This window comes from Buteo buteo, chromosome 19 (assembly GCF_964188355.1).
Source record: "Buteo buteo chromosome 19, bButBut1.hap1.1, whole genome shotgun sequence".
NCBI lineage: Eukaryota > Metazoa > Chordata > Aves > Accipitriformes > Accipitridae > Buteo > Buteo buteo.
The window spans coordinates 5,511,867-5,524,985 of NC_134189.1; the positions used below are offsets into that span (position 1 = coordinate 5,511,867).

The 13,119-nt window shown below is 46.1% G+C and overlaps 1 protein-coding gene across 1 annotated transcript in view; it reads left to right on the forward strand.

Annotated features, from left to right (window-relative positions):
• The first annotated feature begins 5,077 nt into the window (after positions 1–5,077).
• The window catches only part of NUAK1 (NUAK family kinase 1), a 49,309-nt gene continuing 41,267 nt past the window's right edge, over positions 5,078–13,119 (forward strand). The window contains exon 1 of the mRNA XM_075050828.1: positions 5,078–5,428. Coding sequence (XP_074906929.1) covers positions 5,129–5,428 — 300 coding nt within the window. The 5' untranslated portion in view covers positions 5,078–5,128. The remainder of the gene's footprint in view (positions 5,429–13,119) is intronic.

Here is a 13,119-nt window from a genome sequence, read left to right on the forward strand (position 1 = left end):
AGTCTTATACTCTCACAAAGAACTCCAGCCGAAATTCCCGAGTCCTCTCCTAACAGACTTAAAAGTATTCCTCAGTTTCTTCATTGCCCATAAAGCTCTGTAATGGGCACAGGATCCAGATTCAGAGGGCTTAACTCCACCTAAGTCTCTATATTTCCTATTGCATGGACATCTCAAGAGGCTTAGAGGCAATCAAATAACAAAGAGGAGACACCTCGATTTAGATGGAAATTATAACTTCTGCATCTGGGCCCTGGATCCAGATCCAGGGTGTGGGTATTCATTACTTGATTGAAGTATTGTTTTAATAGTGAGCTGACATCTGTGGGATGCAAACAAGACACACCTCAAAAGGCCACTGCTTGTCAAGGTAAAGTTTTTTATAGGGCTCACTACTGAGAAAATCAGTGTTACAGTCTTAATCCTGAACTTGCATGACTCCTACAATTTTCACAAAGCATGCAATTTCAAGGATTGGATGTGAACTGCCAGGGCAGATAATATGCAGATACCTGCTGCAGGCAACAGACGGATGCCAGCCGTCTCTGCCAGCTGCCTCTTTCTAAAGGATAATCCCTATCATTGAGTGGAACACATTAACATGCTTTCACTTCATCAGACCAAAAAGCTCTCTCTCAGCAGGTACTTATACAGAGGAGAAAGTTCATCTGAGAGAATGTCCTCCGGTTTCGCCTGCCAGCATCTTCCAAATATTTTCAGTTATATCATCTTCAGATTTGCAGACTGGGCAATGCTGAGCACTTCAGCTTGGTCCGGCAAATGCGTACGCCTATACTTAGCTTGATCATCAAGCATGAGCAGTCAAAGCAACTCAACTGACTTTAAGACTCTGGTTATGTGTTTCTCCACATACAGACTAGCGCTCAGCAGAGAGGACTGAAACGTAAGAGAGCCGCACATCAGGATCAGAGAATATGGCCTGTTGCATCCAGGAATCCCTTTAGTACTCATTTCTCCCTTTTCCTCTGCCTTGTTCTGTAGGGAACAGTCAGAGAAGGTATTCCAGCTCTCCAGCAGTCCCCTGGAAGCCAACCTTTGTAAGGGTGATAACAACACTGTTGAACACTTTACAAACACTGGAGAGTGCTTGTGAGCAAAAAGTCTGTTTGTGTACAGGTGATACCATCTCATGCATATGCAATATGCATAACTGTTGCACAGAAAGTACCTGGCCTCAGTTTGCAAAATAAGTGTTTGTAGCAAGTATCTTTGAAATCCAGTGTTGTTGGTTTTTTATTTAGCTAAATTCATGGAGTGAGTAACAAATAAGATAACAGATAACAAGTAAATTGTGCCATTTTGAAAGTTCATGACAAAAATTAAACCTAAAAATGTACTGAGTTTTATGATAAATTTATATTGCTAACATGTTGCAATCTTTTAGGATTGTTTTCCAACTCACACTGACTTCAGGAAGGTAAGCCTACTGAAACCAGTGGCTTTATCGTTGTTATTGTAATTATCTGTATAGTTTAGATTTGGTACAACATATCCTCCAATACTGTTTTGCAAATTGGACCCTAATCCTATTTCCTTTGAAGCTGGCTAGCAGAAGTCTGCTGGTTTCAATGGGAGGATAATTCCTTTCTGTGAATAAGGAAAAGCATTTACGTAAAATAATACTGTCAGAAATGAAGAATTCCCTAGTGGTGTCTATAAAATCAGAGAACTGAAATTCTCACCAAATGTTTATTTCAGAGGCAATGAAACACTGCATGTTTCACACTGACATGAACAGCTAGAACAATGCAAAGTGCCCACAAAAGTCATTATTTAAGATTTTCTATGTCCATTCTAACATTGTCTCACCTTCCCTCTGTGATTTTTACTTCTTGGTACTCTTATACCTGTTGTGAAGGACACCGGTTTACTATTTGCTCTGGTGATTGTTATTCCTGTAGTGACAAGTATAATATTGATCACAAAGATGACAATATGCTAAAAATTAAAAGGAAATATCTCTGTGTGTTGGTGATACATTCAATCATATGTGTGCTTCTACATCTATCATTATTTTCAATTTCCATTGCTATTACATATGAGCACCAAAAGTTTCTTGTGTCCAGTTTTAATTTACATGTTTAATTTGCTTAATGCCCTCTGGCTTCACATTTAAGAGTGTGGAAATTTAAAAGGAAATGTGCTATTTCTAATGCTACATAGTACCTGTGCTTATTGCATTACAAAATTGGCATTTTTCATTTTGGAGCTTCTGGTATTTTATTACGCCTTATATCTCTCCAATCACAATATATAGCAATGATTGATGACATATTTCCTTATAGAACTGGTGATGTATGCTTCCAAGCAGCTAGAAGAGAATACTCTCGGGAATATTAACAACGCTCACGAGTATAACATAATGAAACCTATTTTCATCACTGGCATTCATGCTTTTCGGCTATTCAAGAGGTATAAAGGACGTGGATATAAGCTATACCGAGTTCCAGCCTGGAGAGAGCTTCCAGACAGACAAAGATAGCTGGACACTCTCCCCTGCTGCCTCTGGGGGGACCGAGCCATTTCTGAGCTGCTCATGCAGTCCAGCGCGCAGTCAGCTGGCACAGATCAGAGCAGGACACAGGCTGCTCTCATCTTTGGTGGGACTAGAGCTTGCACCGGACATGCAAAACCACCAGGCAGTTGTTACTGTCATCTTGATAGACTGCCATACCCTCGGCACTCAGCAAGATCGAGACTCTGATTTAATCTATTTAAGTGAGGTTGCACTGAGATGAACACATGCCAGGACAATTTTTCACTTCTCCGGGCCGTCAAGGGCACCTCTCCTATTCTGTGTTGCCAGCCCCACTCCTAGCTCCCTCCTGCCTCTTGGTGCTGCTGCATCCCCATCCCATCCCTGTGCCAATCCCTACTCGCAGCAGGTCTGCCCTTCGTTCCTTCATGTGGATGTTTCTCGGGGCAGCCCCTCAGTTTCAGAAGAGCTATATAAGTGGGTTTCAAACTGGGGGCACTGAAGGCAGCTGATGCAGTAGCAGATCTCCCTCTCCTGCATGTTCAGGTAGCCCAGGCATTGCTTTATTCTGTGCCAGCTAGTGGGAATGCGGTAGCGCTTCAGAACATTAAAATAAAACAACAAAAACATGAAAGCTACCAATGTCATCTTATTTCTTACAAAGAGAAGGCCACAGAATTTTTGTCCTTTCCACAATTAAAATAAAGGAAGGGGCTACAGGAGGACAAGGCGCTCTTTTTTTGTATAGTAAGAAAGAGGCTTCCCTTACCCTTTCTGCTTTGGAATATCCAGTTTGTGGTGCCCTCTGTGAAAGAGATGTTAAGTTTCATGCTCCAGAGCTTAAGCCAGTATCAGACTGCCAAAGATCAAGGACCCAACGTGGGAGGTGTTACTTCTGGCCACTGCAGGATTCTTTCTGTCTTCTTCAACGCCTGCAGCGTGGTGCTGGCTCCTGCCAGGAACAAGGTACCACACTAGGCAGACTTGCCTTGAGCCAGTCGGGCACTTCTGCTGATCCTAAAATGAAGGTGCAGAGGTGGTAATTATAGAGCAACTTGTGTTTTCAAGTTCATCAAGTCAGAGGGGCTAAGGCTGCAACCTCAGAGCAGTGTGTTCACTATCTCAGGAAGAAACCTTGAGGAAGTCCAGCCTTACACACTGGCTCGGTGAGCAAGAAGAACCAAACCAGAGTCCTCACCAAAGCTTGTGCCTGGGTATCACCCCATCACCTTGACACTCCTGAGTTAGTTACCTCTGACAAACCCGGGCCTTCACAGGAGCCAGCCAGCCAAATCGGCTGAGCACACGGACCAACTTCGGTGTCAACACTCCCCCAGCGAGACAGAGGGATGGGGTTACCGACTCCCAAAATTCTGTGCCTTGACATCGCTGTGACCACAAAGCTGAACCCAGGATTTCAAAAGATCTGTGCATTATCCTTGCAGAGCAGACAACTCCAGCTGTAACCTGCACTTTAGGGACAGTCAGTGGGGAGAAGACACTGAGCCAGGACTCTGATATGAAGGCCCTTCCGTTGGCCCAGAAAACTGGCCACACTGGAGCATGCCAAAATGGTTTCACCCCATGCAAATTTCCCATTTCTGCTACAAGAGACCATCTGCCTTCTCTGGCCATGGGCTTGGGGATGGCTTATTTCCAAAGGAAACATCCGATTCGTCTCAACCCTGGCAACAACTTGTATGTCTACATTGGTTTAAGTTTTCAAGACGTCTTTGTGAAAGAAATAACCACCTTTAAAATGAAGAAAAGCATAAACCCCACGCGCTCTTTGTATTTCAAAGACCCCGAATGCAGGGATGAGGGGTGGCTCAGCGTTAGATCTTGGCTCCCATTTTCAAGTCAACCACAGCAGGACTTGGGCCCAGGAAGGTTTCTTACAGGCGAAAACCTCCTGGAGCGGGCAAGCGGGGCCTGCCCATGCCAAGGCCAGGCTGGGCGTGCCCGTCTTTTTCTGCCAGTTCCAATTCCATGGAAACCCTACAGGAAACGCTCGCCCGCTTGGCCAGTGAGGAAAATAAAGCGTTTTACTGGAAAAAAACCCCACTTTCCAGACCTAAATTCGGCGCAGGCTCACTCGGGCCCCTACCCGCCGTCCGCACCCCCAGGCTTAGGCCCGGGGGCTCCGCAGGTGCAACCCCCGGACCCGCGGGGCCGGACCCAGCCCTCGGCCTCGCACGGACCGGGGTTGGGGGTGGGGGGGGGGGCTCGGCCCCGGGTCCGGGCCGCCCCGCAGCCGTACGGCGGAGTCTGGGGGCCGGCCGCCCTCCCCACCGCGCCGGGAAGAAGGGGAAGGGGGTGTCAGCCCCGCAGAGCGACCGCGGAGCCGCTTCTCCTCCACGCACAAAAGCTGGGCCCGGCCCCGCGGCAGCGGCCCCCGCCCCACCCGCGGCGCTGGGGGCGGGGCGGGGCGTTGAGGGCCCGCCCCCTCCCCGCCTGTGCCGCCGGCGGGGTGGCGGGAAAGGGGAGGAGAGCGCTGGGCGCCGCCCCCGCCCCCCGCCCCGCCCCGCCCCGCCCCGCCCCGCCGCGCCCCATGGTGCCGGCGCGGGCGCGGGGCCGAGGCAGAGGCGGCGAGGCCGGCGGGGCGCTCACACCCCGCGCCCGCCGCCGGGCATGGAGGGCGCCGAGGCGGCCGCCTGCGGCAGCGGTAAGAGCAGCCCCGCGGAGCCCCGCTGCTCCTCCTGCGGCTCCGGGCCGCCCGGCGGCGGTGAGGCAGCGGCGGCAGCGGCCATGGAGGAGCCGCTCGGGGAGGCTCCGTCCCCGGAGGTAACGGCGGCGGCGAGGAAGCAGCAGGGGGTGAAGCGGCATCACCACAAGCACAACCTGAAGCATCGCTACGAGCTGCAGGAGACCTTGGGCAAAGGCACCTATGGCAAAGTCAAGCGGGCCATCGAGAGGTTTTCTGGCAGAGTGGTAAGGCGGGCGGAGGGGCTGCTCTTTGCCTTTTTATTTGATGGAGACGTGTATATCATTTTTCTTCAGAAGGGAGCCGGCTGGGTGCATCCCCTCAGGGACCCGTTAGGCGGGAGAGCCGTCCGTGGGCGGGGGTGGCCCGTCTCGGTGAGGCAGGAGCCCGGCGTGGCCGGTAGCCCACGGGGTCCGGGTCCGCTCCCGCACCGGGGAGCGGGTCAGCATCCCACCCGTGCCTGCCTGCGGTCGCTTGGGTCCAGGGCTTTGTTTGGAGTGCAAATCCTATAGAGAAAGTTATTTTGGGGGGGAGGCGTGGTGGTATTGTAGAAGCACATCAGTACGATTTAAAAGGATGTGTTGTTATTGGAAAAATGGGGTGGCTTATAGTTTTTGTTTTGGTTTTATGTGCGGGTCCGCTGTGAACAGTTATTCTTTCCCCACTGGAAAGTCACGGTTTAGCGAAACCTGTCACATCCCCTGGCTAGCCAAAGCTGCTCACAAAGTCCTGTCAGAAAGGCAAACATTGGTTTTCCGGTTAAAAATGCCGTGATTCAGTCATACTTTTGAGACCTGAACTTTGCTGACACCTAAAAAAATTGCAGGGACTGCAACCCAGCCCCATTGGTTTTTACGATCCGTTTCACCGCTCAGCGGTGCCGGCTGGCTTGAGACTTCAAGCAGCCCGGAGGTTGTCCAGCAATAACTCAGCTTCAGCATTTCCTCATTGGTACAGCGCTCCAGCAGGGTGCAGAAATGCAACTGAAGAAATGTACACATTAGTCAGAGTTATTGTCATTTTTCCTTCCCCAAAATACGTAACTATTAACAGAGGGCGAAAGAATGAGAGGCAGGCGTTGCATTAAAGACTGCCCAGAGAAATAGGTAGTTTTCTAAAGAGGTCTTAATACTGCTTTTCCTATGAAGTAGACTAATTGAGTTTTCGCTGGACTTCATCTAAAAGCAAGACATTTCCCTAGTGACGTTACAGGTTTTGTCTCATTTATCTTTCCCTTTCGGTTGCCTGGAAGCTCAACGCGCACCCAGAGGCAGAAGCAACTGTAAAACAGAAAATGGAATTGCAGATGCCATGGCTTTAATAAGGGACACTTACTTTGCAACTAAATATCTTTGTGTCGACAGTGAAAATGAGAGTTTCAGCCAAGTTGTAGAGTCATATCATGTATGCTTTCAGTTTATTAGCTCATTTGGAGGCTGGCTAAAGAGAAACCAGAGATGGACATCTCTGCACATGCTCACTCCCAGTCCATGATTTTTAAAGTTTGCTGTCTTGGCTGTTTTACAATTTCAGGCTAACAAAAGCTCCAGGGCTATGTTATATACTAACTATTATTTTGTAACTTGATTATTTTTGACTGGCATTACAAAATATAGTAAATAAGCAAATACATCGAAAACACCTTTTTTTAAAAGACTTCATCAATTAAAAAAGAAAAGGTGATCGTATTGTTAATGAGATTTGGTTTTGGGAAGGGCCCTCTCAGATGAAAGGTTGTAGCGTGGATGTGTATCTCCTTCAAGTTAACAACGCACCAGGTCTTTCTGTATTTTGCTGACTGTCAAGCGCTTCAGCTGCACAGCTAAGGATACTTAGATGATACAGTCTGAACTCAATTTATATGGCTAATGCCATCTTGAAATGGAGAGGGTGAAAATCAGAATACCCATGCAATCTTAAATGCAATAAAAATGTTACACTTTCTCTATCAGCTGGTCTGTAGAAGCTAAACAAATACCGGGGTGTGAGTTTTATACTGTAGTAATACAAGCGTTGGCGTGTGGCACTTGATAATTATTAACCAGTCTGCAGGCGAGTTCTGGTGTAACGTGTCTGTTTGAACTTTAACATCTGTGAGTGTATGTAAAATATCCACACTTTGTCTGCTTACAGAATAAAAGCTAGTTGTCAGCAATCCAGCCAGACCTAAGTGAATGGAAAACGCTTCTTGTTTTCTGACAGTTCCCTTGTCTGGCTGTTGCAGTGAACCCCGATAGCTTTCCACGGGTGAGATGAGAGCACCGACAGGACGACTGATCAGAGAGGGGCAGAGTTTGCCTTCAGTTCCCCCCCCCCCCCCTTTCTCTTCCCTTTCTTCAGTTCTTATTAGTGCCCAGAATTTGCAACGTTCATGAGCAGGTTGGACTGGATGCTGCCGTGTGTCCAGCAGGGGATGCACAGAGCGAGCGATGCGGCCCCCACCGTCTCTTGCACCATGTCCAGTGCAAATCATCTCGCAGCTAGGTAGCAAGAGTCCCAAGGTCGCTCTAGTCCAGTCTGTTCTGGACAGCTTCCTATTCTGCTACTGGTTTAGCTAATCATCTTTTTCTTTACTCAGCGGTAGGCAGGTATTTGAAGCTGTATGGTAACAGATTGCAAAGCTGGACCTCGGCAGCGGCATTGCGTTCCCAGTCATCAGCCTTGTCCAAATGATTCTCCTATTTGGCCTTTCCGCTTCTCTGGTCCATTAACAATCTCTTTAGTTGTATGGCACTTCATAAAGATATTTGCGTGATTAGCCAGGCTTTTAATATGAAGCGTGAACTTTGGATTTGTCGTCATCTGTATAAATAGAGAGCTCAGGAGTGAAACAGAAATTGGCAGATTTGAGTTAATGAAGTAAAACCAAGATGAGAAGGCCGCTCGATCCAAGGTACAGATGTGCTTTAGTCCTGTGCCATTGGAAATCAATAGCAGGATTTCTGTTGACTTGAATGCAAGTAGTATTTGGCACTTATTAACAGGTTGCAGGTTTATTCAAATTGTTATGTTTTCTTTGTCTTTCCTCTTAACTCAGTGGAATGTGATCATAAAGCTTCCTGCCATAAAGCTCCAGGGTAGATTGTATGATACACTTAGTTTGTTATTGGAAACAACTTATGAGAATTTGTGTATTAGTTACCACAGCGACTACAGACAGTAATACTGCACGAAGCAGTTAAAATATTGCCCGCTACATGACGTATGAGGTGCTTACTTTTGCCAGCAAGATTTCCTTCATTAGTACTGGCCCAGTATACACTGTGTAACTTATGATATTTTAAATTAAGGCACCTGTTAGTAAGTGTAAGGATGAAGAGATGATATCGCAAGCCTGTGAGGTAACACTCATGTTGACATTTCTGTGGGTGTTTTCTCCACTTGTCATCTTGCACATTAAACCAAAGAACTGAGCTTTTGTTCATGTTATGTATTCAATGTTTGTTAGCCAAGAAATCCACAGCTACACTTATGTCAGCCTTAGATAAGCTGTGTTTTGACCACCTCTGGCCGATCCCATGCATGGTGCATGAAGATGGTAGATGCTTCTTTGAGTAGATGATGCCGCTAGAGTAAATACTCCCTATAATACAACTTTAAATTACAGATAGGCATTTTCAGTCTTGTTATCTGTCTTTTCCTGACATTATACAGAAAGCAATGCCTGGATACAAAAAATACATTAATATTAATTAAATTAATGTTAGTAAAGGAGCATGTAGCTCTGCAAGATGGAAGACACCAGCTAAATCTTGTTAGGCTGCCTGGAGCGGTCCCAGCAGAGTGTAACCCAGGGGTTCGATACCCTGGCCGGTTTACAGCTCCCTGTGGGTGCTCTCCTGCGAGGTGTTCTGCGGGGAGTCATTTGCTCTCCCTGCCACCGCTGGACCTGGACCATGCTAACGTTGCTGGTTGGTTGTTATAACCAACTTCTTATTATAACCATGCTTCTCATGAAGCACCCTTTATTATCTGCGCTTCCTTTGGGTTACCATCTGTCCTCAGGAGAGATTTTGCCGTTTGCAAAAGCCAGGAGCTTTTCTCCCTTTCTCTCCTTAGGCTGCACTTGAGAGGCAATGGGGAGTAGCTGCAAGGGCCTCCCCTCTGCCTTCTCCTCCTTCTCTCTGCCTGAGAGCTAGGACATCTTTTCTTCCTCCTCACCAGCAGGTGGAGGAAGCACTATTCTCCTCCAGCTGTTCCTCCAGAAAGCTAATTATTTTGGGAATTGATGACAAGCTGCAGCCCAACATGGAAAACAGGCGTGCGGTGCATATTTGTGCAGGCATGTTATGTGTGGTAGTGCTTGTTATTTATTCTTTTGCATAGAAGTGCAGGTAGAAGGATGTTGCCCAATGAATTTGGTTTCCAAATTAAAATCTTGTAACCCCCCCCAAACTTTAGAGCAACAGAAATATTTTTAATTGCAACTCCAGTGAAAATCTTCACTTTGAAACAGCTCTGCTTCATGATGCTTTTGAAGACTCACAGAGGGTTTTTGAAACCCTGAAACAGCAACAGATTATATGAAAGGAGGACCTTTGCTTTGCTGATTGTATTTCTCTGTATCGTGACAAAACCAAAACATGAATACCAGCAATGACAACTCTGTCATGTCAGTAATTAAGGCCTTGTTGGCCACACAAGCGTTTGTTTGCGGTGTGGTTTTTAAGGGTTCCAAATAACAAGATAAAAGCGTGCTTGTGGGTCACTGAGGACAGTGAAAGCCAGGTGGGATGTTTGTCCCAATTCTCTTGTCTGCATTGCTGATATCATAGAAAACGTCGGTATCCCTCTCTTCCCTCTTATGCACGTGAATTCTCTTATCTTTAATGACTTGTTATATTTCCATTTTTTTCCTGAGAACTGCTTCAGTTAGCACCTGGGTCAATACTTAGTATTGATTTTTATCTTGATCGCTCAGTGTGCATCTTCAGCAGGATAATGTCCAAATCTGTTGCAGATCTGGGTTGTTTTGGTTTTTTGGTTTTGTTTTTTTTTTTTTAGTTCCTTGGTGTCCTTGTTAAGATATCTTCCTTTATTGCAGACACCGGTGGAAGTATCTACACAACACTGCTGTGATGTGAAGTGCTTGTACAGTCCTTTGCACAGCAGGATCCTGATTTGTGAATGTGGCTTCCACAGCTATGATAATACACTTGAATAATAGTAACAATGGCTTGTATCACTACCCTGTTTTATACATGAGAAAGAAAAACTTGCCATTAAAGCCAAAATCATCAGAAGTTTTGAGTGCACCACGTAATACCTGATTTTTCCAGACATATGGAGTACGTAACATCAGGGTCCTGTGGATGACAGCCTTCTGCAGAGCTCGGTCTCTCCTTCCTCCTGGGCTCTCTCTTTACCCTAGGCTTTTGTCCCTGTGTGACGTTCAGCTTCGGTCTCCATTCCCAGCCCTTTTGTACTTCGCTCGCGCTGCTGCCTCTCGCTTTGTTCTGCGTGCCAGCGCTGTGACCCGCTCAGAGAGCGCTGCCTTGCTCCCTGCTTCCAAGCTGGTAGCTGCAGGCAGGATCTGTGCAGCCTGTGGTGCGTGCTGCGTACACCTCTTCTGCCATGCAACACTTACGTGGGGCCAGAGGTTCCTCAGTGGAAGAGGGATTCTTGCAAAATGTATGACCAAAACCTTATTTATTTATTTATTTATTTAAGATTTGCAAACTGCGTTCTTTTAGGGACTCAAAATGTGACTAGATCTGGACAATGTTTTCATGGTGCTGAAGGCGTGTTAGTGAAACTCAGGTCATTCTCTGTAAAAATTGTACCAAAGCACGCACAGAAATTCTAGATCTGGAATGAATAGAAGTTGGAAAGAGTATATGGGCTTGAAAATAGTTTTGCTGTTAATTTGTTATTTGTTCCACCCTTAATTATTAGATGTGTTCTGAGACTCTGGTTTAAAAAAAGGAAAAAGAAAAAAAGGAAAAAGGAAAAAACCCACTGGATTTAATCTAATGTAATTCACAGTCAATATTGTGGACTTATTAGAATAGGAGTTACTACCTGGTTGTAAAAATTACTACAGTCTTCACATAAACACTTCTATAACTGAAATGCCAAAGAAGACCTGAACGTCAGGGGCTGCAGACAGAAATAACTGATTACAGCGTGCAGGTCATTAGGGGAAAGGCACTAGTACAAAATACTTATTTTCTGCACTGAGAATTCTTGTTGGAGAAGCAGATTTGTTCAGGGGAGTATGGTTCAGTGGTATGAAAGTCTGAATTAATGACTAGCCAGTAAGGGGTTGTCTGAATATGTTAGTGTGTCAAATCTTTTACCAAATTAAAGAACAGCATGTTCTTTCTGAGCTTTGAGTGGACATCAAGTGATATTCCTTCGATGATGTTGGACTCTCTTCCAGGTGAAGAAATTAAAAGTGCCTGAGAGACTATTGAGACTGTTGCTTCTTTCCGCAGCCCCCCGCGTTGGATTGAACAATTTTGAGCAGGTCAATTAACTTTTCTGTGTCTCAGTGTATCCCTTTCTGAAGGGATACTACTTAATATAGGGAAGTTAGACTGATTAATGAGGTGCATTTTGGCCTGATACATACCTAGTGTGATCCCTCTAAATGTGAAATTCACAACAGAATTTAAGCCAATGTTTATAATGCAGCTTTCAGCTAAAAACACTGTAAAATGCCTAAGCGTTATTACAAATAGTTTCACAGCACCATATGCTAGAGAACACAACAGAATGGAAATTGCTTGTACAAAGTCTTTCATTAGATATGGCTAAAATATACTGTGTTTTTTGGTGGCATGTGTTCTAAAAATTATTATTATTTTTTAAGAACCGCAATGTGGATTTGCCATGTGGAGGCAATTATTGTATATATTGTAGTTTGGGGTCATACATGTTGAATAAAACTGTGTGGTATGTGCAGTTCTTGTGAGCAATTGTTTATTCTTTACAGAACTGTAATTGTAGTTAGTCTGTGTTTTGTCTGGTAAATAAATAACTGGAGAGTCTTTGCTGGAATGAGGAATTGGGAGGAGGCACGTGGTGGTCATGACAGTGCCAAGGAAGAATGCTGAATGTGGGCTGAAAACCAGTTCCAGGTATATCAGCCTTGAACACTGGCAGGTCAGTGTGTGTACAGCCACAGTAATCCAAATGCAAAGCATGTGGGATGTGTTTCCCAAGCTAACATACCAGGGATTCGGAAATTGGCTGCTGACCTTTGCTTTGATGTGGGCATCCTCCTGGTTTGGGTCTCCACCTCCTGTACCACGCTTTTGTACCCTCTGTCTACGCGAACCAGGATGCTGATGCCAAAGCATCTCCTCTTGCTGTACGATCGTGCTCCTCTCTGCAGGACACTGTGGTTCTCATTGTAGTCTTGCGTGTTCTTCCTGCGTAAAGTGGGACCAAACCATATGTTTTCTCCCACAGCCCTGGACGGTGCTCTGAAGCCAGAAGCACAGGTTTGCCTCTCGGCTTGGGGTGGCATAGGGCCTTGCGGCATAGATGGCGAGAAGCGACAATGGCAACTGCCAACTCCTCCTCTGCGCAGAGCGGCCAGAGCCTCGGCAGAACCCTGCTCCTCACCTGGGCAGGGGTGGAGGCTGCTGCCAGTGCCCAGCTCTGGCATACAGTTTGATGGTTTGCATGCCACCGGTGGTGGGTGTGTTGGTGTGGGAATCTCTGGCCTACAGAGAGTATAGATCTTGCCTCTTCTTGCCGGCTGCTTAAGTCAGGATTTGTCCATAAATAGTTCAGGCGTGCACTGGACACCTAGAGAAAAAACTCTTGTCGTTAGCCCTGATGGGTCGATGTACTTGGGATAGTTGGTATGTCAGAGGAAATGTCTCAGATGAAAAGGTTTCTGACTAAATATGCAAATGATATTTGTCAGTGTTTCCCTCAAATATCTTCCAGCAGATGCGAGTACCAT